This window comes from Chenopodium quinoa, unplaced genomic scaffold (genome assembly GCF_001683475.1).
Source record: "Chenopodium quinoa cultivar QQ74 unplaced genomic scaffold, ASM168347v1, whole genome shotgun sequence".
NCBI classification, from domain to species: Eukaryota; Viridiplantae; Streptophyta; class Magnoliopsida; order Caryophyllales; family Amaranthaceae; genus Chenopodium; species Chenopodium quinoa.
Window position 1 is genome coordinate 4,341,878 of NW_018745523.1, and position 26,795 is coordinate 4,368,672.

General features: G+C 39.6%; 1 protein-coding gene, 1 long non-coding RNA gene and 1 pseudogene across 2 annotated transcripts; 1 reads left to right on the forward strand and 2 right to left on the reverse strand.

The window, feature by feature from the left end:
• Nucleotides 1–798: 798 nt before the first annotated feature.
• Nucleotides 799–2,148, forward strand: LOC110715575 (jacalin-related lectin 19-like). Its single transcript, XM_021894160.1, has 3 exons — nucleotides 799–854; nucleotides 974–1,192; nucleotides 1,528–2,148. Exons 1-3 carry the CDS (start codon nucleotides 852–854, stop codon nucleotides 1,870–1,872), a joined length of 567 nt encoding a protein of 188 aa, XP_021749852.1. The 5' UTR covers nucleotides 799–851; the 3' UTR covers nucleotides 1,873–2,148.
• Nucleotides 2,149–2,275: 127 nt separating this feature from the next.
• Nucleotides 2,276–6,080, reverse strand: LOC110715654 (annotated as a pseudogene).
• A 1,718-nt stretch (nucleotides 6,081–7,798) lies between these two features.
• On the reverse strand, nucleotides 7,799–13,597 carry LOC110715526. Its single transcript, XR_002510314.1, has 3 exons — nucleotides 12,518–13,597; nucleotides 9,825–10,045; nucleotides 7,799–8,324 (listed from the first exon to the last, which is right to left on the reverse strand). It is a non-coding gene; the product is annotated as an uncharacterized LOC110715526 (long non-coding RNA).
• Between the last annotated feature and the right edge of the window lie 13,198 nt (nucleotides 13,598–26,795).

Here is a 26,795-nt window from a genome sequence, read left to right on the forward strand (position 1 = left end):
TAGCAAGAAAGAATTTCATTGAGAAGTGTTTAATGCATTATGGTTGACCCATTTGTACTAGATTCGTAATTTCTTGTCTTTGAGCTTTTTATCAAGCGTACTATATATAAAAGTAATTGATTAGACTAGATTAGATCATATCATATTAGATCAGATCGGATTAGACTACATCAAGTCAAATAAGATTAGACTAAGATGATCATATCTTTTTATTTGTGCGGGTTTTATAACACTTTATACTCCGTATGTAGCTAAATATTTTTAATTTTGTAAAACAATTCTAAAACGTTCATAAGATGCATTTGAAAAGTACACATTGTTAGCAACAAAAATAAAATTAAAATTTGGAAAAGCAAATTTAGGCCTTATTCTTTTCACCTTACATTTGCTAAACTGAAATTAATTGTATTGAATTGAAATTATTTTTAGTTAATTATTTTGTACTGATTACACCTAGTTTTATTAAATTGAAATTATTATTATTGAATATGATTGTATTTCCAATTTTGTAAGCATCACTATTGAACAAATATGCTTTCAATTGTGAGAGTGAAGTTATTGTTCCAAAACATTGTAAACAACTAGTTAAAGCAATTTCGACGGACCAAAACAGAAAAATGTAAAAGCCTAGGATATTATGTTACACAGTTGTAAAGGTGAGGTCACCAAGCTAAGCTTAGTTGTTGAATCCACACAAAAGCAAAATTCCAATTTAACGATGAAAGAAAACTGGTATCAGATTCTCAATAGCAAATTCCATTTACTTTCAATCATCTTTATAACAGTATAAGTATCATGTTGCTCGAATTCGCTACTACTAATTCCTTTCATCAGGGTCTTTCAGTCTAAGAATGGTACGTTTTGTTTAACATTCCTTGTTAACTGGCTCTTTCAAATGATGCATGTTTGTGTATTATCAAATCTTCGAAATTTTATCTAAGGAATGATTTTAGTGTTATGGATGGTTTACTAGGAAGGGAAAGAGCAAAAGAAGACGAAAATGAAGATAGCAGTTGGACCGTGGGGAGGTAGTGGTGGAACTAGCTGGGATGATGGATGTTTTAGCGGTGTAAGAGAAATTAAGCTAGTCTATGATCGATGTATCGATTCAATTACTGTGGTGTATGACAAGAATGGTAAACCTGTTAAGTCAGAGAAACATGGAGGCAATGGAGGAAGCATAACTGTCGAGGTAACTCTTCCTACTCTTTCGAAATTTGGCTTCTAGCTATCTATTAAGGTCCGTTCACTTCACCTTATTTTTGTTGAACTGAATTATTTTTAATGAATTGAAATTATTTTTAATGAACTTTTACTAATTTTCTATCATTTTTCTTCTTTAAAGTTACTGATTTTACTAAATTAAAATTCTTTTCACTGAAGTGAAATTAATTTTGACAAACTGAACTTATTTTTTTACTGAATATTATTTATTTTAAGGTAAAGTGAACAGGGTCTAACTAGTACTATACAAGGACTGAATTCAGTTCTCTATTTTCACTTAATGACTTGATATACATATGCTAGATTAAGCTGAATTATCCAGAGGAGTATTTGATCAGTGTAAGCGGCCATTACTCTTCATTAGTACAAGGGATGCCTCCGGTTATTAGATCGTTAATGTTTAAGAGCAATCTGAGAACCTTTGGACCGTTTGGCATACAAGATGGAACCCCGTTTTACTTCCCAATGGAGGGTGGAAGAATCATTGGCTTCAAAGGGAGAAGTGGTTGGTATCTTGATTCCATTGGGTTTTATCTGTCTCGAGCTCAATCGAACACAATAAAGAAGAAAGTTCAACATTGGCTTCAGAAATCCTTGGAACCAAAAAGCAGTAAACAAAGTCATCATATTCTGAAAGCAGCTAAGTAATGCCTGTCGAATTGTCGAAAGCAGGATAAACCAACAAAGTAAAGAGATGTTGCACTTTAAATGGTGGTGTTTCCATGTTTGTTTAGGATTCCAAAGATTATTTGTGTACTAATTAGTATACTCATCAGATCTAACTAGCTTAGTAATGCAGAAAAAAAATATGTTAAAAGATAGTTATGAGTAGTAGTTTCTGTATAATTTGCATCTTTAAGTTACTAACATAATTTAATTTCTCCAAACAAATTAAAGCTAATATGCACAAAACCAATTTCTGTTTACTGAGCAAGTGAGCAGACAAAATACCTGTCATTTAACTTTTTATGATGAACTAACCTTTCACTTGATCATTTTTTGTCAATTAAACAGAATACATGGAGAGAAATGTCAATTAAACCTCTATGCTTCAATATCCAAATACTTTGTATTTTATAACAGCATTAACATGTATGTAGTACTTCAAAATACACAATTATCAGCAAAAATATAGTTCAGGTATGGGCTACTAAGTTCAATTTACCAATCCAAATAATTTTCGGTATGATCATATCAGTAATATTCAAATACATAAACGAAATTTTATCATCATTACCTAAACATTGCTTTAATATGATGTGGTCATGTGATGTTCAGTATGGTACAGAAAGATAAGTGAATGTCCTATAGTAACAGTAACAAAGGTGATCATGCTTAAGGAATTCACTTGTAAGGAAACATACCACTAAAACCTTTTCTAGGTTTTTCCCTACCACACTCAGATCTGTAAACTTGTCACCATGCGTTGCTGAAACAATATCCGTCCTGCATAAACCATAGCGATCGAATTAGGCATCAAAAATATGTTGCAACAAAGAATGACAAATTGTCCACAGAAAAGACTGATTGCAATTCACACACATACCCTAAAAAAATAAGGTTGTCGAAGTTTTGGAGGAACAATGTCACCAAAAAGCACAGCAGCATCAACTAAGCTTATTAAAATTCTCAGCACGACTTCTCCCAAATATATCTACCAAAAAGCATCTTTTTTAGGATCTGAAATATAATAATGATTTGAACTTTTAAGCAGTTGCAAGATTATCAATCAGTAAACAACCACCTGCTTGTGGTGGTTCAGACTATCACTGTCTAAAGCACGATCATTGCCAGTTAAAGGAAGAAGTAAAGGATTGAAATTGCCTCACTCGATGTTGATAACCTATGTTTTAATACACAAAACAACAGTTTTTGACATTTAAAACTCAGGAAAATAAAGGTAAAGTTACCAATTGTCTTGATTTTGGTGGAAGACCATATGGCTTCAAAATGCGTTCAGACTGTTCTATATAAGCAGCATTCATGCATACCAGTACCCAAAATCACAGCTGCAACAACATTTTTGTTTTATAATCGACCTCCTGCCAAAGTGCCAACAATATCATTGAGCTGGTAACATATAGAACTTAGCAACTTCTGAAGTTCAGAAAAGAGTATTTTGACCGAAAAAGTAGACTGATAAGAGTAGTAGTTTAACTTACCAAAGCAGTTACATTAACAGCAATAGCCCGTTTCTCCAAAGCCTTCGACAACTCCTCCACCATGTCTTTGCCAATCTTAATATGTTTTAGATGATCAAATATCAATTTATATCTTCATGTTTCCAGCAAATATTGGAAAACATGAATGAAGACCAGTGAATTATAACACGTACTTTGGGTTTGTTTGTTTATAGAAAAACATGACCTCAGGCACTCACATGAAACATTCCAGATAAAAATTGATATGAATTCCTTAGATTTAAGACTCTGTCAAACTGGCTGTAGAAATAGAAGCTGCAGCATGCTTGGATAACTCTTAGACTCTAGGCTACATAAAAAGTAAGACGCGAAATTTCAAAATGATCTGCAAACATTGTTTCAGACTAAAAAAAATAAAATATTAACTATTCTTTTCAATTCTAATCTCATTTGCTAGTGTTTCCAATGTCAAACATTTCATATTACCGCCTTTTAGCCAAATGCATGGAGCTGAACATGGTACATTGTAATGTACTTACTAAAAGGCATAAGAGACTTAGAGCATCTTTTGCATTGTATTCCTTGTCCAATCAAGGAGACTTCCGGAGTTGATCCTTGTTTGTTTGGTGCACCGGAAATGAGAAAGTAAAACCAAGCTCCCTCTTGTTAGTTGTTACCAAGAACAATATCAAAATCAGCTTTTTATTGATTTAAAAACATGTGAAACTTTATCTTAGAATTAAGGCACCTGGCACCATATAAGACTCGGCTTTTAGTTCAATAGTCCTATTTCCCTGCAATATAACTTGCATTACACGAAGGATTGTCTCACCTAAGTCCAATGCATAAAAGCATTCCTCTTCATGGCTGAAAGGAAACAACCACAATAACACCACTCACATTAAATTACTACATACAGTATCAAACAGCAAGGGAGACAGAAATCGTTAACATTGTAAAACAGATACCCTGTATTAGAAAGTTGAATTTATGAGGAGTTGAGCATAGCAATATATATGGCAGCCATTTTAACAACCGTGTTAGCAATTTTGTACTGTCTGGTCTTACTTCAATTGTTTCACTTCTTTCCTTGGACTATTCAGCTTTAAATGTCCGTTTTCATCTCACAATTACCATATCTATTTCTTTTTTATGTGGTCTCATAAAGATGAAGTTAAAGATAATACTTTCAAATCAGATTAAAGGCATTTTCTAAAAAATGTTAAATTCATTCTGCAATTACTACTTAGTCACATAATTATAGAAATGGGACATCTGAAGTACCCAGCGACACTTTGTATTAGATAGCAGCAATTAGTTTACATGGTACCTAAAAGACAGTCACTGAGTTCACAGAAAATGCAGTTGTTAACAATTTGAGACTAAGGTATAAAGGGTAGGTGTTGCTAGGTGGAGTTATAAAGAGCCGCAAAAGCAATGACACGATTAGTCACACGCAATCACCATCTGAAGGCCTTATTTAGGAGGCTGACATCATTACAAAGCATCGCGTATGACACATTGGCATTACATCTTGTTAATGAGTTATTATTGTTTTCCAATAGTCAACAAGCTAACACATGCAATTATTTACTAAGCAAATTAAGTAAACCTCATAATAACAACAATTTATCAAGTTAAAACCCTAATTCTTACAACAAATCATCAACAAAAAACAACACCCTCAAATCATGATGATTTATATTGTAATTTCCCACTTAGGTATCTGCCTTTTGCTCCTGCAATGCCCTTATCCTTGACCATGGTTTTTATGGGTTGTGCTTTCCATCAGGGACCCATCTCTATACCGTTTGTAACTTCTATTGGGATGCATAAAGCTAGATGTGTGTGCAGTGCTACTGTAACAATAGTGTTTCTAGATCTTACATACTCATTGAATCATTCAAGGCAGTCCAACCTTGATGCCAGTAGCATTTAGAAATTTAAACTTTAGAACTGGAAAAAGACTTCCAATTTCTGCTTTTACCTTTCTTGGCATTGAACATCATTGATCAACATTTGTCTCAACCTACTCGAGAGTCACCAAGTTAGCAAGTTTTTGGGGTGATTTGAGGCGCTGCTGCTAGCATTATTCTTAATTTTGAATTTCTCTAAATTATTGTTACTTGAGCTTCATTGGTTTTTCTTCAGCCATACATTAGTTTAAGGAGGTTTTAGAAAGTACTTCTTAATAAGTCCAAAGCCTTATTAAGGTATCAAACAATGCATGCTATGTGTATCATACATTGTTTTGCAGCCTCTGTGATTGGCGTTATGCTGCTCCAGTAAGGGGAAAAATGAAGTTTATCAATTGATTTTGCCATTGTCATAACAATGTATTCTTTATTGCAAACCTTTGGGATATTTTCTGAAGGAATCATGCTACCTGTTAGGGGTTTAAAATTCTTGAGCCATTTCAGTTTCCAATCTTTTATAACATTTGTTCCTATTTTAAATTATTTTCTACTCTTTTTCCTGCTTCATCTTACACAAACTCCACTTATGACACTCTCTTAAAATCCACTAATAATGACTCAAAACCACCTATTAAATCTTTACCTTTCCTTGTACATGCCCCACTTGCTACATTTTCTCTGCTACACTATTTGGTTTCACCTTTTCTGCCTGTTGCACCTGTTTGATATTTGTAATTGGTGGGACTTTCTGCACTGAGACAGGCATTGTTGGCTGCTGCACCTGTTGGTCAGATTGCATTTTGCATTCCGAGTTCTAATTGTGTGTGTATAATACAGAACCAGACTGGCCGAGATATTGTTGATTCACGGTGGATATGTTTCATTATAAAAATAAAAAATTAGTGAAACTTATTAGAACATCATGAAAACCACCTCTTATAGTTTCTTAATTTTGTTTTAGTTTCAAAAAGAAACAAAAATAAAATAAATAAAAACAAAAATGAACCGGCCTTTACATGCTATACTAGTGTGGTTTTCATTTTTTATTTTGTTCTGATGTGTACTATGAATCATCAATGTGAATTTTGGGACAACGCTTTCAGATGCTGGCGGTGGAAGAAGTAATCCTACTAAGGAGAATGGAATCACTCAATCTTCTAACAAAGCTGGCTTCACAACCTTTTACATGTCTATAATCTTGTTTATCCTCTACAGCTCTGTGACAGAGATGCCCAATGGTCCAGTTAATGTAGTTTCAGGGGTACTAAAGGTGCCAACACCTTAAGTGGTGCCATGGAATTTGAGCCACAGACACGGAGTGGTGGAAGAAAGAAATCGAACATGGTGTCTGGAGTAAATGTGGAATTTATTTTGGCAGCAACCTCCCCTGGTGATGGTTCTAATGATATAGATGTCCCTGCTGGTGCTGGCACCATTAAAGCCTATTTTCCTTAGAGGGCATTGTAATTCTATCTTTTGTACTCCTTATAATAGAGGGCTATCTTGTGTTGGCTTAATGCCTTAATTAATTCATATTTGGGATGTAATTGCAGGGGAAAAAAGAGTATCTTAATTGTCTAAAAGTTGCTTGCCATGACTCGGGAAAATGTAGAGTTTTCAAAGAAATGTTTGCAATGCCGAATGGAGAAGTGAGTTTCTTGTCTGTCTGCCTTACTCTACCCCCCCCCCCCCCTCTTCCTCGATCTCTTCCTTTTCCTTTATTTGTGGTGATTGTTTTTGTTGAAATTTTCTGAGGACTGTAACTGGGGATATGCAGGAACTTAATGGCAAAGCATGAATTGTCTGAGCTTGGGTTTTACAAGGAACAGGAAACAGAAAATTCTGAAGGAAAGGAAAACAGGAAATAGATCAGTAATTGAGAGTCATTGTTGCAAATTTTGAGGATACATGTTGGCAGTCAAGTGATGTAGAAACCGATCCTTGGGAGTTCAGAAATTTACGGTGACCAATCCACTGGTGTATTCTCCTAGAATTTGATTCAGAAGGCCAAAACAAGACCATAATGTAACCTCTACTGCCAGAATAATGAATTTACTCGGATTAAACCATTGAGATCCCAGTCTTTCTTTAGTTTTTGACCCCTTCTGAGTTAAAGATTTTGGGTGCATCCAGCTTCACTCATAGCTAGCTGTATTCTTCCCTTGTTACTCTGAAGTTGTGCGGGAGATTTTTACAGCCAAAGTTATTCTTAACCTTCCCACCCAAATTTCGGAAAGTACAGTGTAAATTAAACCATGGTTGGCTTATACTTGTCAAATTCCTTAATACACCCTTGGTAGTGCTGGAGCTGACATTAAAAAGGAAACCAGAAACCTTATTCTACCAGCATAATTGTGCATTTGATTCTTCGTAAGCAGAACTAATGAATACATATGCTCTTTGTTTCTTACTAGTATACTTTGTGATTTATACTGGAGAAATATAGTCTTGTATATTAGATTCATCTCAAACTTTTAAGGTATATTTTCTGAATATCAACTTTCCTGAACTTTTGTCTACTGAAAATTGAAGGTATTGATGAGTGATGTGTGTGTTTTGATAATCGAAGATATTGATTTTTAAAATCATTTATTGATGAACATGCCTAAAATAACGTATCAACAAATATAAAACATCTTTGAGTTACAATCATCAATTGTCACAGTGCAAAATTAAGCAAGAAATCCTGTATTGGTATTTCAGACTCCCAAAAAAAAAAAAAATAGGCAGTATAATTGGAATAACTACAAGAATTCGTTCTTCGAAAAATGCACAAGTATATAGCTGCACTAAACAGCCTCATCCTTTCTAAACTTACAAATACTGCACAAAGACAAGGGATTTAAGATTGTCTAGCTCTTATGACTTCTACAACACGTCATAGTAAATTCTTGACAATATCATGTTTTTATCACTGCAACTTTGCCACGAATAAATCATCTGGATTCCGACATTGATTTGTCTGAATGAATCTAGTATTGTTCCCTTTGAATCAGGGAACTATACTACCCTCTTAGGGATCTCACGCTTGTGTCAAATGATCCTGTCACAGTTAAAGCAACACAAAATGAACAAATCTAAGTAAAGGAAAAAAAATTCCAACATAATTTTGAGAAATTCTTGTAACAGTAAAAGTTCTTCAATCTCTTAAAATAACCCACACAATCAATTAATATACAGAGTATTACAGAGAAAGGGTACGTAGTACCAACAAACATAAAAATCCTATAATGAATGGTCTTGAAAATGTGACTAGACTTATGAAAGCCAATGGAGAATTGGAGATAGTAAGGCTGTCTAAAACAGAATAAGGCAACAAGTTGAGCGTAGAATAAGTGTTAACCAAATTCATAATAATAATTAATAAAAATAACTATTTCCTCTGTTTTCTTTTAGTTGCAACGTTTTGCCTTTCACGATCGCTAATGCATAAAATACCAACCCTTTCTCTAATTATAAATATGTACAAAAATATAAATTGAAACGAATCTAACAGATCTCATAAGAATATTTTGCCCAACATATAAATCTACAAAGGTGGTCAAATGAGAGAACATGAATAGTGCAATTTGCCTTGCAACTAAAAGAGTGGAGGAAGTGCAATAAGTAAAATTGGAGCAGCCCTAGAATAATGTATTAGTAATTCTGTGTCATCCACTTTATCTTCCAAAAGTCAGACATTAAAGACTCGATAGAATGCAAAGATTGACAATAACTCAAATAATTGAACTCAAATCAGAAAACCTTATTAAACATATTCTGTAGTACTGGATTGTAGATGAAAGATGGACAAGTAATGACACTTAGTATTCTATACTCTATAGGCATCCTGGTTTATAAATTAATGTTATATATAATGTCTATGCTCTAGCACACTTGAGAGGACATTGTGTTGGTAAACTGGAAAATGAAAAGGTCTACATAAAGGCTACAACAATATCTCGTAATGTTTCACTAGTCACAATATTTACTTCTCACATTTGTTCCCAAATTTCTGGCATTCAATTAACAGCTATCTATGGATACGCAAATCATGCAACACTTATTACAAACCTGTTCTAAATAAAGCAGCTCAAAGAAATCAAACAAGGAGGGCTAAAAGGGTAACCTTATCTTGGCTGGTTTTTAAACCCTCTGTTCCATTATTAGCATTTTCCAGGCTAAGGGCCTAGGTCTTAGAGAGAGGTCTAAAAGGCTAGTTTTCTTGGTATAAAAGAAAGTAGTTGTGGAACAAGTGAACTTGTGCACTATTTTCACAAGCTCCTATTAAAAGGGTGTGTAACAATAATGAATTTGCAAGGTTTGACTCTTTTTTCATCCACCCTGTTTTTGGGAGGTTAACCAAATGGCAGAATTTACAATAAATGTTGGGCATAACAATTCTACTCTTCTTACTGTTCTTCAGATGTATATAATATAATATAAAACACACTGAATTTTCAAAAAGAGGTATACATAGAAACAGACGGAAAAGGTAGAAACCAAAGCACAAGGAAAAGGACAAAAGTATTGACATTTAAAAACAAAATAAAATTATTCTTACCGTGAATCATCGTCAGTTCTTAGATAAATTAAGAGAGATGATGACAAAGGCTTGCGTGCAACAAATTGCTCTTTTTAGCTTTCCTTGGCTATTCTCCAAGCAAATCACCATACCCGTATCTATCAGCTCAGGCATCTCAACGACTCAACCACTGTTCTCTCAACTTTTATAGACTTTGCTGAAGAGTTTCCAGTCTGCTCTCCACCAATGAGACTTAAGACCTATAATTACAAGAATTTAATCAGTCATCAATGTATGGCTATTGAATGTATAAATTTCAGAACATTAATTTGAAACATACCGGAAAAAAAAATGAAATAAAATTAAAAAAAGAAAGAAAAGAAAAGGAGTATATCAAAGATAAACAAGTACTGATGTACATTATCTTATTTATGATTTTGTTTTTGTTTATTTCAGTCAAAAGAAAGGGAAAGAGGGGGGGGGGGGGGGGGGGGGGGGGGGGGGGGGGGGGGAGAGGGGCAGTTGGATTTGGTTGATATGTTCTGTTATCAAATTTCCAGATGACATATTAAGTTTATATTAGACAGTTCAATGCAAAGGAACCCCCAATTGTGAATTCAAATATACTGTGGAAATTCTAGTTTACAAACCAATAAAAACCATTTAAAACAATGAATCAACATGAATAAGAACCACATTTCATTCATGCCCTCCCCTCCCTCGCTCCAGCTAAATTCCAAGGTAAAAGCAACATCAACATCCCCGAATCAGGAAAGGGAAAAAAAAAAAAAGACCCCCATTAAGAGAACTTGGTTCAGCTGATCTGGACATTGAGCATTACGTGAGTAAGAAGCATGTGAGCTTTTCTCCCTAATTTATCTTCTTTTAATCACGTGTCAATGATATGGTAGATAAGGTGTTTAACAAGGATGAAATAAGGCTGGGTCTTTGATGATAGTTGCAATAAAATTCAAGGCAATGAGATGTTAAGAACTCAAGTTGGAGAAAAGATACTACCTCCAATAAGGCTGGGTCTTTGATGATAGTTGCAATAAAATTCAAGGCAATGAGATGTTAAGAACTCAAGTTGGAGAAAAGATACTACCTCCAATAAGGCTGGGTCTTTGATGATAGTATATGAATTTTGTATGTATGTACAAGCTGTGGAGACAGGATCAGTAAGGAGAAGAAAAAGAGTAAAAGAGTCAAGAAGTGGTTAGAGTATGATCTCCAAGTGGTACAAGAAGACCCAAACCCCTATATTTTCTTGAGGAACAGAAAAGGAGAGAGACGAGTCAACAAAAAGACTACTACCATCCGTGTCTCCCTTAACTTTAGACCCAAGACTTGTACTGCATAGGAAATAGATGTGAGCTAAAGATGCAGTGAAATTTTACTGAAATAACATCAAAATATAACAGTAAGTGACAAAACATGCACCAAGCCACAAAGCGGCTATTCATCATCCAGCTATGCCGTATTCTGTTAGGGGATGTATGGACACAACCATTTCATTAGAAAATCTGGATAAGCACAAATAACCTGTTTGGAAATCCATATAAAAATATGTTTCGGAATTGGGCGAATTCCATGCGGTCATTAGAATGGCTGAAGGGCCATCACCAAGAATTTCATATTTTCTTCAAACAGCTGTCATATCCCAATCCTGCCTCCTTTCTGCTTCCCTCCCTACCCCCTTCCCTGCACATTGCTATCAACTGACATTTTACACTGCTCGTCACGTATGCATTTTAATCTCTCACTATGAGCTAATACATTCTCAGAAACAAATCCCATTAAACATTCAGAGTGGTCAACAACATTTTGGCATTGGAAGTCTAAGAGAGAATCAAGAACAGTCTCAAACAAATCATCTGTACATTGACAGAATATGTAGGATTTAAGAATAAACAAATCATCTTGATCTTATTTATTCAGGAAATGCCCCAACTGTAGTTGTCTACTAACTGCTGGATGAATTATATCAAGCCTTATAACCAAAGTCCACCAATTCACGTGAAATTGACATATTTCCCTCCTCCCACAACTTTGACAAGATAAGGAAGGCCTAAGAGTCGGTTAGATGTTTATTACAGCCATCAAGCCCTAAAACCTTACAGGCTTACATAATCCCCATGCCATAACCACACCTAACACCAACAACTAGTTATCACAGGCCAATTATTTGCCAGAAACATCGCACTGCGCTCAAATCTAAAACCCACGAAATAGCTCCATATATAATCAACATAATTCAGCTAAAAGTTTGGTATCACAATCTAAGTTTCTCGACATAGATTTCAATTTTACCACAAACATGCAAATAGTAACTACAAAGATCCGCAAACCATTCATAACCGACCCATTAACCGAGAATCGGATCCATCCAATACAATCATACAAAAGCTAACAATCCAATTCAACCATACAAAATCCAACCATCCAATTTCAACTTCAAATTCATTTTTTAGATCATAATATAATATTTAGTACAATAAAATAATAACAATTAGCTAATATTAACAACATGCAGCCCCATTGGAAGTCTAAGAGAGAATCGAGAACAGTCTCAAACAAATTATCTTGTAACTTGACAGAATATGTAGGTTTTAAGAATAAACTAATCATTCCCAGTTCAATTTGAGTATAGCTATTGTAACACAAAATAAATCTATGATAAACAATACTGTATAATAAAAAAGAAGGTTGTAACTGGCAAAAAAAATCAATACCTCACATCGCAGCACCCTAAAATCGATTGCACAGAACTTCACTTTTGGCAACCTCTGTCAATCAATTCCCCAATTTACGAAATTCACCCAATATTCAGAAACCTATCCAAATAATCTTACATACCCAATTGAAATTGAGTTCCTGAAATCGATCTCACAGAACAGCTTCACTTTCCAATCCTCTCCCAATATTCAGCTAATACCCACCAAAAATTAAACCTCAAAATCGAAAATTCCCAAATTGTAATCGAAAGACTTCAAGATTTCTTTAACTTATATAAATTAAGGAGCCCAAATTCAGGCATCTGCAAGATTCACAACATTCTCGAAAAAGCCATCGCCGAGAATATCGTCAACCTCATCGACTTCTTCCAAAGGAATCTGCCCCAAAAGAATCGTCCCATTCCAGCCATAGTGAAGATGAAGATCAAGTAAAATCGTAGCACTAGCGACGCCGTTCACTATGAGCATCGGAGCCGATACCAAAGACAAATAATGAATCCCTCGAATCATTTCGGCCCTGTTCCATTGTTGCTGCCTAACCCTAATAACGCTCTCAACATTTTGAATACGAGACCTTAAATCGGAAGTAGCAACCCCCAAAATTTCAATTGAATCAAGATTAGGAGTATCTTGATTAGATTGAAACAGAAAATTAGCATACGCCTCATTATACTGTAAAACCAAAGCTTGTAATTGATCGTGTAGATCAATTATATTATTCGCGATATTGTTCAATGCATTTTGAAGATTAGTGTAAATTAACAGGAGATCGGCGTGTAAATCCATCGTGAAAATGAATTCAAGATGTGGTGGTTGCGGTTGTCGGGGTGGTGGTGTTTGCGGTTGTCGGGGTGGTGGTGGTGGTTGCGGTTGTCGGGGTGGTGGTGGTCGTCGGCAGAAAGGAGAAGGTTCGAGAGTGTTTTGGTGGTTAATGCAGATAGAAATTCAATTGGCAGAAATTTTAGGAGAGACGAGTCGTTTATGTTGACGTAGCTCAATTGTGCGAGAAGAGAGGAGGCCAGTCATTTCGGGCATTTGGATCGTAATTATGTGAGCTCAGATCGGTCGGGTCGAATCGGATCATGGTGGATGGAAAAACCCTTGATAAAGCTATAGCTGCGGAAATGGGGTTCGGGTGTTCTCTAGGTTAAATTGGGTTTGGTCGGATCAGGGCAATCGAATTTATTTTTCATTGTGAGTTTAAACTTGATGATATACAAATTTAATACTATTTTTCAAGTTAGTTTTTGATCGGGTCAGTCAGATAAAATTTTGACACCTTAGTCGAGTATATATATGTGATCGTGCAGGTATGACGTAAAATTTTGACTAATATTTTAAATTATAACAATTGAATATTAATTATCTATTTATTGACAAAATTCAAATATGTATCCGTAAGACTATATGTTTTCTTATGTATTGTATAAATCACTAATAGTAATCAATGTGGATTAATGTTTTGTTTTGTTTTGTTCTGTTCACCTTATTTTCACTTATTTTAGGTGTTATAAGTTCAGATAAGTTTAATTCAGGTTTTAAAAGTTTATCAAGTGAATAAAACACACCCTAAGTGATGAATAAGTGATCACAAGGTTAAAATGTTTCACTTACAAAAATAAGGAGGGAATATTCTAAGAAAGATGTGATGTTGTCAATATGTAATCAATTTTCAACATATAATTATTAGTATGTGGATTAAGGCCCTGTTCACTTCACCTTAAAAAATAATTTCAGTTCAGTAAATATAAAGAAGAAATATAATAGAATATAAGTAAAAATAATTTCAAATTAGCAAAAATAATATTAGTTTAATAAATGTGTTATTCGAAGGTCGTCGTTCCTCTCCTCCCCGAAAAACCAAACTCAACTAACAAAATAGGCCAACCAAATCTAAATGATGACAAGTAGACTACTAACTCGGGTTTGTCTTTCAATCGGTCCACGAAAGCATTAAGGCACAAGTAATTGGGAATTCTCACCTAATTATTGCAACTAAGACTACTACATCATCCAAACAAGGAACCGTAATCAAGAGGAATTTAGCATATCATACAAGAAAGGGCTCACAACTAAGCCTCATCTTTCAATGCCGCAAGCATATAAGTGAATACATGAGCAATAAGTGGTCATCCAATTACACATGCAACTAACCAATTCTTTAACAATCAATCATTAATCCAAAATGAACATGCAAGCATTAACATCAATCAAACCATGGCTTGGGTGGGTCTTCACCCAATCCCTAGCTAATAAACTACTCACTAAACATGGTGAAGAACATCCTAGTAACAAGTTCTAATTTTTGCATTAATCTAACAAAATGAAAGGAGTGATAAAATCTAAGTTGATTTAACATGCAACAACAAATAAACAAGATTAAGGAAGAAATTAGCACTACAAAAAGTAAATAAAAACAGAAATTAAAGCTGATATTACTTAAGATGCTTCAAAGTTGAGAAATACTTGAAATCTAAAGAATAATCTTCAATTAATTCTTACAAAATGATTGAGTTTGAGAAGATCTAAGCTAATTAATGAGAGTTCTAAGAAATTAAGGGCCTCAGAAGATTAAAAGGAAGAAGATCCGTATAATGGAAGTCAAGGGTCGCATTTATAACCCCAAAAATTACATTGTAAAAATCTGTAAAAATCGGGCTTCAAAACAGTAGGAGCGCGCGCTCTTTCCTGGTGTGCGCTTTCTCAAGAGAATCTTCAAGTTCATGCTACTTAACCTACTTTTCATTGCATCTACAAACACGAACACACACATAAAAAGGAACGGGGAAGCCAAAAGCTATAAACATGCACAAAAAGCAATTAGAAAGGGGTTAAAAAGGGGAAAACAACTACAAAATCTTGTTAAATATATCATGATAAATAATTGGGAAAATAAAACACTTATCATAAAGAGATGACTTTTTTTTTAAAAGAAGAAAGATATGACACTTAAGGTCACTTGTAGGAGTTTATAATAGGTACTAATAGCGGAATTTCATAAATTATATTCATAAGCACCTAAACCAAGATTTCATGCATAACACACGAGATACATAGTCATACTTTCAAAGCGTGAATTATGTTTCGGGGTTTTCTGATGTCCTGCGGGAGAGTTACAATTCCGAGACTGGAACCGGACGCATGTACCTGCAAAACAAACGGATGCTCCGGATGATTGGAGATCCGCCTCCGACGGTCAAGTTAGTACTTGATTAAGGAGTAATTAATGCGGAAATTAAAGTGATTGGGTCTCTCTAGGTGAGAGTGTTTAATGTGTGTAATCTGCGTTTTTGCGTGTTATCTCCCTTAATGAGGATTAAGGGAGGTATTTATAACCTCGGGAAACGTGTCAATCTAGGTTTAGGTTAACCTTGGGCTGATTGGGCTTCCCTCGGAAGTTGGGCCTAGGTGACCGGTTATCCCAGGTGTCATGGGAAGGACACGTGTCGTGTCGTAATTGGTCCATGGTGGACGGATCATTGCTTGACACGTGGCAGGCTCCTATTGGCCCATGTGACGGGCACATGGCAGAACCTGATTGGTCCACTTGTCAGATGGTGATTGGTGGGGAAAAATCCCCTAACCATTTTCCCCTCACAGGTGGCACGTGACTGGTCACGTGTTACCTGTGACAGGTATCGCCCTGTAACAGGCAACGACCTGCTATAGGTGTCACTCGGCGAGAGGCCGAGAGATTCTCCCGCCAAAATTTTGAATTCTGGAAGTGACCCTTTGCCTTCTGACTTCGCCTATATAAAGGAGTGTTGACTTCGGTCATTTTCACACTTGAAAACTTTGTGAGAGAACATTCGGACCCCTGAACTTGCTCTGACATTTTGGACTCTTTCTGCCTACCGCCTGCTCTGACAAGCCGACTGCAAAGGATTTTCAAAACTTCATCAATCGTCACTCGTTCAGGTAACCGTCGGTTCTCTTACTCTTAATTTTCTCTTTACTTTATTCTTTTTTGAAATGGCATCACGGAAGCACACGACACGACCTAGGTTAGTGATCAGCCGGTCACCGGGGACGGCTGAATCTAGGACTAGGAGTGCCGCCTGCCCTTTTCTGGACCCATCTTTTCCCTTTATACAAATTCCGACTGTATCTGTGTCTATGCAGAGCATGATGGCCAGAACAAAAAAGACTGCCAGGATCTCAAACTCAGACGGCTCCTCCCACAGGGTGCCGATTAGTGAAACATCTGACCAGGCGCCAGATGTGGAAGTGAAACAAAGCGGCTTGAAAGCCGGCAGTTCTGAGGGAGGAGTCAAAGTGACCCCTTCCCATTTTACAGTTGACAATTCTACATTCTCTCCTACTCCTTTTAAAGGAGAGGAGGCGGGCCCCTCCGGGAGAGGGGAGGAGTCGTCCTCTTCGGACTCGTCAGAGGACGATTCCGAGTCTAGCTCTTCTAGCCATGCTTCCCTGGACACAGAAGAGAAAAACAGTCGCCTACAAGAGGCGAGGCTTTCTCACGCAGTTAAGAAGGGGGACGATTGGGCGGAGCCATCCGTCTCTCACCGAGAGCAAAATACCCCCTACTACTGCACGGTACCTCGGGGCCGGATCACAGCCATGCAAGAGAAAGTGGAGAGCTTTATCACAATGGGCCCCGGCTTTTTAGTGTTCGTGCCGGATCCAGAAGACACAGTCGTCTGGCCGGCTGGTACCGGTTATGATGGCGCCTACTTTGGCTGCTACGAGGCGGCCATCAAGGCTGGGCTGCGCTTCCCACTACATCCGACTGTTCAGCGGATCTTGGATGGGTATGAGTTGGGGTTATGGCAGTTAGCCCCGAACTCCTGGGTCAACGTACTCGGCTATGTGGCCGGGTGCGAACTGCACGGGGTGGAGCCGAGCTTCGAGGCTTTCGCCCACATGAACTACCTCAGCCGGACCCCAAAGGCAGGCGGTACCGGCTGGTATCAATTGACGAGCCATAGGGGCTACCTCATGACGAGAGGTAAAGCAAACAAATGGAAGGACTGGCGGAGTACCTTCCTCATCATTGAGAGTTCAGACACAGAGCTGAACAAGCGCTTCAACAGGTGGAACAGGAATCCGCCCCTTCTTACAGGCGGCCGCAGCATGCCGGCTGTTCCCCCCAAGGCTAAGAAAGAGATCCTAGATAAAGGACTCTTCAAAGTAGAGTCGAAGGTGAACTCTACTTCAGGGGTACGAGAGCAAGTACCCCTGCACTGCGTCCCGAGCTTCAAATGGCTCTACGACGAGTACTTTTTGGCCGCCTGTGGCCTCAGCAGTCGGTGCTCAAGAGGTAGCCGGCCTGTCGAATACTCTGTTGTTCCATGCATTTCTTGTTATGACTTTTATTAACTTTGCTATTTGTTTTTGCAGCGGACGCCATGAGCAAAATTACCGCCTCCAAGACTGCGACGACCATGTTGCGGGCCTCCATCATGCAACAGTCTTCAACCGACTCCCCCAACAAGGGGGCACCCTTGGTGGGCTTCGAACCTTTCACCCTCTTTTTGGAGTTGTGTTTATGCATATACTGACTCTTTTCTTCTTTTTTAGACGGGCGCAGCAAGAGCTTCTTCTTCCCAACAGCCGGACCCCAAGGCCCGGAGGACGACTGTTGCGAGCTCTCCTGGTTCTGCCAGGAAACATGTGGCGGCTGAGAAACAGCCGGCCGCTTCTTCTAAAACTCCAGCTGGGCCACCTAGAAGTATGAAATTGTCCTTGTAAATTTTAGACTTGCTCCCTTCTTTACTAGGTCTAATCCGTTTGTTTATGCTTGATGCAGCCGACCCTCAGGAGCCTGACTTGGTCGAGGTGGCCAAGTCTATGATCAAGGCCGTTCCTCCAGCTGAAAGGGAGGCGGTCAGGGGTGTCGGCACCCTTGACCTAGACGGGATTGCAGGGGTCCTTGCTGAGGTATACTTAGCATATTTTTGAGTATTTGAATTCCAGGACGCCTGTTTTCTTTTTGTTTGGAAACTGACGCCTGTTCCCCTTTGTACTTAGGCCCTGCTCCGAGTGAACGACCTTCGCAAGCCGCTTGACCGGAAGAACAAAGAGGTAAAGGCTGCAAAAGCTATGGCCGCCTCTGACTGTGATAAGGCAATGTTTCAAATTGCCCAAAATGAAGTTCTGACCATTGATATTCTTTATTATCAGGCGCAAGCTACCGCCGCTATCCGGGCTCAGTTAGAGGCGGCCCAGAAGAGGAATAGCGAGCTGGAGGCGACCATCAACAACCTCAAGGCCGAGCTGAGACCTCTTCGCCAAAAGATGTCCTCATACGAAACCTTGGAGAAATCCTTGGCGAGCGTAAAGGTACGCCTGGTGACCCAGGAGAAGAGTCTTACTCAGGAGCTCTCGGAAAAGGCCGAGCAAGAAAAGAAAGAGCTGGTCCGGGAGATGATGGAAGACTCTGCTCAAATCCAGCGCATGACTTGGGGCCGCCTCTTCCCCAATGCCGACTTTTCCTCATGGGAAAAAACGTACCGCCAGTGTTCTGATAGATATAATCAAGAGATCCTGGCGGCTGCTGAGGAAGAGGCGTTGGAGGAGGCGTTGGAGGAGGAGGAGCAGCCGGTAGTGGCGCTTGTGCCGCTTGGGGGTAATGCATCAAAGAAGGATGCAGCTGAAGCCGAGTCCAGCAAGAAGAGTGCTGACCAGGCGGCAGCTGCTGATATTGAAGATCTGCCCCCTTCTTAAGCTTTATGTCTTCTTTCCACGGCCTACGTGCCGTTTGTTTGTATTTACCCGGCCAGGGGGCCGGGGCTCTGAATATTTTGCCGGTCTTTAATGACCGGCTTCTTTTTAATGAATTTTTTTGTTTTGCTTCAAATTTGTTTAAGTATTGAATATTCTGATATCCAATTGTACACTATACCGACTGTTTTACATGGCCGATAGTTGCAGACAGGTACGGATAGTTAGTCACGCCGCCTATGCCCCTGGATGACTGGTTGTCTGTTTCCAGGCTAGACGATCAGTCGGCCATTTATCCAATCGGTATTCGAACCATTTTAAAGACTGGATCCCCTTTAGGCAGGCGGTCCTGTCATTTATAAAATTAACCAAGTAGGAAAGTGGTTTGACCAAGTAAACATGATTGTTACCTAGTCGCCAAGTAACTGAGTAGTAGAGGTATCAAGCGGTTGGTACCGGTTGTTCCCCTTTATTCGCCAATGTTTGTTGGCTTTTAACTCATAGGTTGTTAACCTAGCAGGAGTAGTGGTTGAGAGCCCCTGTATCAGGCGGAGGACTCATACCTTTTAGGCTCCATACTAAGTTTGAGAGAGTGACTATGAGTTAACTTTGGAGTTACTCAGTCGCCGTCACTCCTGCTTGAGTATTAAAGGTACCAGGCGGCGGAGGCCGGCTGAACCTTTTGATTCGCCAATGTTTGTTGGCTATTAACTCAAGAGGTACCCCCTGCATTTATCCCAAGTAATACAGGCGGTCATCTAACTCAGATGTCAACTGCTACCACTGGTTTGGTTAGTGATAGAGTTATCCTTGTCTCAAAAACGGCTACGTGGTTGCCCTTGGGGACAGTCGTATAGGTGCCGTGTAATTAGTTTATAGAGCAATGTTCCACCCAAAAGGGAGCTGCTCTCTGCGACGAATTTCATCTGGAGGGATGCCGCCGGACGCCTGCTATGATGTTGGGACAGGTCGTATTAGTTTTGAAGATTGGATCAGTGGGCTTGGCGCCTGGTCTGATCATTCGGCCTGTGGCCTTGGTTAGTTCTTGGTGAACGTAGGTGCTAAGTAAAAAGAGGGTAGCCGCCTGTTTAGGCACAGGGTCGGCCAGGCCCTGATCACTTTTAGTTAAGTATAAGGGGGGTGGCTGTGTGTTTGGAACCAGTCGGCCCTCTTCTATGGAGAGTAGCCGACTATATGTCCAGACGGCGTGCCCCTATGGTGATAGAGTAAAATATTCAATGGAGAGTAGCCGACTGTAAAGGTACAGGCGGCATGCCCCTCTGAAGATAGAGTAAAATACTCAATGGAGAGTAGCCGACTGTAAATGTATAGGCGGCCTGCCCCTCTGAAGATAGAGTAAAATACTCAATGGAGAGTAGCCGACTGTAAAGGTACAGGCGGCATGCCCCTCTGAAGATACAGTAAAATACTCAATGGAGAGTAGCCGACTGTAAATGTATAGGCGGCCTGCCCCTCTGAAGATAGAGTAAAATACTCAATGGAGAGTAGCCGACTGTAAAGGTACAGGCGGCATGCCCCTCTGAAGATAGAGTAAAATACTCAATGGAGAGTAGCCGACTGTAAAGGTACAGACGGCATGCCCCTCTGAAGATAGAGTAAAATACTCAATGGAGAGTAGCCGACTGTAAATGTATAGGCGGCCTGCCCCTCTTAAGTAAGAATAAAAATTAAACATGGAGAGTAGCCGACTGTTTGTTAGTAGGCGTGCCCCTCTTAGTACAAAATTGAATATTAAGTATGCAAACTTTTATTAAGTAGCCTTTGACTATTTACATCATTCAAAAGAAATATTTCTTAAGATTATCTACATTCTAAGTTCGAGGCAACGGTTGTCCGTCTGGTGTTCCCAGACGGTAGGTACCGTCCCTGACCTCTTCACAGATTCGGTAGGGTCCTTCCCAGTTGGGAGTTAGTTTGCCAGACTCATTAGCCCTACCAACTGCTTCCATTTTTCTAAGTACAAAGTCCCCCACTTTGAGTGGACGCCTGTGTACTTTTTTGTTGTATGATCTAGTCATTCTCAGGCGGTAAATTTCATGGCGCAAGACAGCATTGCCCCTCCTTTCAGGAAGTGAGTCTAATGCCAGGCGCATGGCTTCCCAGTTTGCCTCTTCGTCATATAGCATTACTCGAAGAGTCGGCTCGTAGTGTTCTATTGGAAGAACAGCTTCCGCACCATAAGTTAGGAGGAATGGAGTTTCTCCAGTCGCCCCTTTTTCAGTCGTCCTAATGGCCCAGAGAACATGTGGTAATTCATCCGCCCATAGGCCGCCTGCTCGTTCAATCTTTTTCTTGAGACCGTCTGAGATGATTTTATTAAAGGCTTCTACCTGGCCGTTTGCTTGTGGACGGCCGACAGATGCAAAGTAGTGTGCAATTCCTTGGTCACCCAACCAGCTTTTGAGAACAGGCGTCTCAAATTGGGGACCATTATCAAAAACCATAGACATGGGAACCTCGAACCGAGTGATGACATTTTTCCAAATGAATGAAATTACATCCTTCGTCTTGATTCCCTTTACAGCCTCCGCCTCTACCCATTTAGTGAAGTAGTCGACGGCAACAAGTATGTACCTCCTTCCGCCTGTAGCAGGCGTATATGGACCCAGAATATCCATGCCCCACTTAGCAAACGGTAGTGGGCTATGAATGGTAGTGAGGTCAGTAGCCGGACGGTGAATTAGTTTGCCAAACCTTTGGCACTTGTCACATTTTTTCACCATCACCATCGCATCTGCTTCTAAAGTAGGCCAAAAGTAGCCCTGCCGCCTTGCCCGTTGAGCAAGCGTCCTACCGCCTATATGGGAAGCACAGTAACCAGAGTGAAGATCGTCTAGTATCTCTCGTCCCTTTTCTGGAGTAACACACTTTAAGAAGGGTTGAAGGTACCCCCTTTTGTGAAGTTCTCCCTTTATTATTTCAAAACTGGTTGCTCGTTTTTTCAGTGCTGCCGCCTGTTGATGATCATCCGGCAGGGTACCGTTTGTCAGATATGCCCTGATTGGATCCATCCAGGTTGAGCTTCTGTCTAGGATTCCAATAGGGTCTTCCTCGATGCTTCTCTTCTCCATTACTTCCCAAAAAACAGTTCGAGGAGTATCACAGGAGGCGGATGATGCTAATTTTGACAGTGCATCCGCCTGGTTGTTTTCTGATCTCGGCACTTGGGTCAGATGGAAATCCTCAAGGGAGCCGACTGCTTGTCGGACCGCCTGTAAATACTTGATCATGGCCGGATGGGTTGCTTCGTATTCGCTATTGTACTGACTCACTATCAATTGTGAATCGGAACAGGCGTCTATTTTTCTTGCCCCTGCTGCCTTGCACATGCGGGTTCCGGCTAGTAAAGCTTCATATTCTGCCTCATTGTTTGAGGCCTGAAAACTGAAGCGTAGAGCATACTCGTACCTGTCGCCCTCTGGCGACTGACATATGACGCCTGCTCCACAACCATTTGAAGTAGAGCTTCCGTCCACATATACCTTCCAGACTTGGTCTGTAACTTGAGAGTCCGGAGGACGAGTCATCTCAACAATAAAGTCAGCAAAGGCTTGCCCCTTCACTGCTTTTCTAGGCTCGAAAGTAACTTCGAGGCTCTGAATTTCTATGGCCCATTTGATCATTCGGCCTGACGACTCCATGATGGTCAGTGGCCTCTTGATAGGTTGGTCTGTAAACACGACGACTGCATGTGCCAAAAAGTAGGGCTTCAATTTTTTAACAACCATGAAGAGTGCAAGACCAAATTTCTCCACTAAGGGATACCTCAACTCGGCATTTTTCAGTACATGACTGACAAAGTAGACTGGGAGCTGACAACCGTCTCTTTCAGCAAGGAGAACAGCGCTTAACGCATGATCAGAGACGGCCAGGTACATGTAGAGTACTTCTTTGGGCAAAGGGCTGACCAGCCTCGGTAAGGAATGCAAGTGAACTTTCAATTTCTGGAAGGCCGCCTCAGCATCCGGCCCCCATTCAAACCTTGCCTTTTTCTTAATTGCCTGGAAAAAGTATAGGCATTTGTCGCCTGATCGGCTTAGAAATCTTCCCAAGGCCGCCAGACAGCCTATTAACTTCTGAACCTCTCGGATGGTACGAGGCGACTGCATGTCAATGACCGCCTGCACCTTCTCAGGGTTCGCCTCTATTCCTCTCTGATTGATAAGGAATCCGAGAAATTTCCCAGACTCAACTCCAAAGACACATTTCTTGGGATTGAGCATGACATGGTGCCGCCTGAGTGTGGCGAAAGTTTCTCGGAGGTCCGACAGATGATCTTTCTGAAGTTTAGACTTGACAATCATATCATCAATATATGCCTCGACATTTCTCCCAATTTGATCAAAGAACACAGTTTATCATTCGCTGGAAAGTGGCCGGGGCATTCTTAAGACCAAATGGCATGACCGTGTAACAGTATAACCCCTGATCAGTGATGAAGGTCGTCTTCTCCTGATCTTTCTTCCATAAAGGAATTTGATGGAAACCAGAGTAGGCGTCCATAAAGCTCATCAAAGCATGGCCGGCTGTTGAGTCGACCAGGTTATCAATTTTAGGCAGAGGGTAACTGTCTTTGGGGCACGCCTTGTTTAAGTCTGTGTAGTCTTCACACATTCGCCAGGTGCCATTCGACTTTTTAACAAGCACCACATTTGCAACCCAGTCTGGGAAGTAATATTGCCGAATGAACCCTGCATCAAGTAATTTTTAACTTCGGCGGCTGCCGCCTGACTTCTTTCTTCGCCATGGTTCCGCTTCTTCTGCCGTACCGGCTTCTTTTTCGGATCCACGACCAGTTTATGTACCGCCAGATCAGGACTAATGCCTGGCATTTCATGGACTTCGAATGCAAAGATGTCCTTGTATTCTTTCAATAGTGTGTGAAAGTCGTCACCTAGGACTCTCAGATCAGTCGTCCCAACTTTGACTGTTCGCTCAGGACGTGAATCGTCTAAGATCAAGTCCGTATGCTCACCAGCCGGCTGAGGGCGGAATTCATCCGACCGCTCCTCAGCCAATGGTTGCTATTTTCTGTCTTTTCTTGCGGTCCCTGTCTGGGATGCCTTTCTCTTCTTGCCGCCTGCTTCTTGAACAGGCGCACTCTCCTTGACATTGTCGAGGTCTATTTTTCCACCACTCGACCCAGTGGCCATAACAGTGGGCTTGACATCCGAGAGATAGCACTCTCGGGCCATCCTCTGATCTCCCCTTAGGGACCCGACTGTTCCATTATCCCTCTCAAACTTGAGCAACATAAGAGATGAGATTATAACAGCCTTGGAATTATTCAGGGTTGGTCGTCCCAGAATCATGTTGTAGGCCGAGAGTTCTTTTACTACCAGGAACCGGACTACCATGTGTCATCCTTCCCCTTTTTCGCCCAGGCGGATGGGTAAATCCACTCGTCCCACTAGGTGGACTCCTCCTCCTCCAAACCCTACTAAAGGGTGGGATGCCGGATGTATGCAATCAGTCTGATATTTTAGTTTCGACAGACATTTGCTACTGATGAGATCTGAGGAGCTTCCGGTATCTATGAGGATTCGGCCAACTCTCTGGTTGGCCACTTTACATTCAATAACGATAGGGTCGTCATGCGGCCCTCTTACCCCTCCTAGATGTTCTTCAGTGATGACAATCTCAGGAAATGAATATTTGGAGGGTCGTTCTTGGTGAACGGAATTTACATCTAACCGCCTGATATTGTCTTTGTTGCCCCTAATAGTGGGTCCGCCTCCTGAGAAGCCGCCTGCAATGGTGTAGACGACTGCATCATCTGTATCGGAGCTGTCGGCCTATTGATTCTTTTTGGTCGACTGCTTTTTTGAGGAAGTGTTCCCCGTAGATTTCTTGACATAAGTGTCAAGATCACCTTGCTCAGCCAGGCGGTCCAGATACCGCATGAGACTGATGCATTCATTGGTGTGATGACCAACATCTTCATGATAATCACATAATTTTTCTTGGTTCCGATTGTTTGCAGAACCCTTCATGGGGACCGACTTCTCAATTGAGATCCGTCCCTTGATTTTCTTTAGGATAAATTGGCTACCTTGTTAAACGCATACTTTGGGGAGTATGGTTTGAATTCTTTTTTCTTTTTCTGGGCCGGCTGTTTAGAGGAATCAGCCGCCCAGACCTCTTTTCTCTTCTTGTCTTTGTTTGACGACTGTTTCTGTCGTCCTTCTCTTTTGTCGGACCTTTTCCCGTCTGACTGTTTTACCGTACCACAAAGATTTCTTTTCTCTTCTCTCTGATTTTGAAAACCTATTTTAAGAAAATAGCCAATCCAGTTTGGTTGGTCCATTATATGGGTCCATTAATAGTGTAGTAGGATAGGGCTTGAAAAGACCTTTCCAGCAATATATTATAAGCCCAATTCCGATGAATATTGAGGAAGTTATGGCCAAATTACTAAACTGGGCACAGTTTGAACCTTATATGCGGCCTAATGATCTAGAGGAGGGCCTAATATGGGTTTATCATTCCTAATGCAATTAGGAATGGTTTTAGTCTTCCAAATTCTTCTAGAAGGTTCTTTTCATTCCTAATTCAATTAGCATTGATAAATTGACTTTTGTTGATAGAGTTTTAATTAGAATAAAAAAATGTTTTTGAGGAAAATACGATTTTATCCTCCTGTATAGTTAAATTTTATCTGATTTAAGAAAACGCGTCAAAAACTTGATAAGCGCCTAACGCCATCATTGGCGCCTGGCGCTAGAATTAGCGATTGGCGCTAATGTCAGCATCTGGCGCTAACTCCAATTTTCACGACAGAACTTTGATTCGTTTTTTTATCCATCTGGCTGATTTTCTCTATAAATAGCCTCCTAAAAACTCCGTTTTGAATCATTAATTCTCATCAATTCTTATTATTTCTAATTCTCATCAACTCTCATCAAGAAATACTTGATTCTCTCTCTTTTTCTAAACCAACCCTTTTTACAAACATAATTCCTCATACATTAGCACTAGACACACCTAGCCAAGTTCGAAGTTGCCTTCGCCTTAGACGTGAAAGGTTTGATATTTCTGAGGGTTTGGTCCCAAATCTAGTCTAATCTCTCTTTCAATTATTTAATTTAATTGTTTTAATTATTATTTTCCTTGAAGTTACTAACGCGTGTATTTTGTTATTAGAAAGAGATATGAGGCATCTAAGTAAGTACTTTAATTGATTTTATTGGTATTATGATATAGAAATCATGTCTAGGTTGTTATTATGATTCCTAGTATCATGTTAGGATGCTTTCCTTAATTTGATGTTTAGAATGACAACAATAAGTTCCTAGTAACATGTTTAGGGTAAAGAATATAATGTCAATTATGATTTCTATGATGCTTTTATTGTCTTTCCTAATATTCATGTTAGTATCATGTTAGGGTTAAAGCTTTGATTTTTATTGTTTAGTAACATGCTAGGCTTTGTTATTAATCTTGTTAGTATCATGCCTAGGATCTTGCTATTATTATTATGCTTTATTATTAACATGATTATTTTTATGATTATAATTGTTATAGTTATGATTTTTATGATTATTATTATGTTGCTTGATACTTATTATTTTTT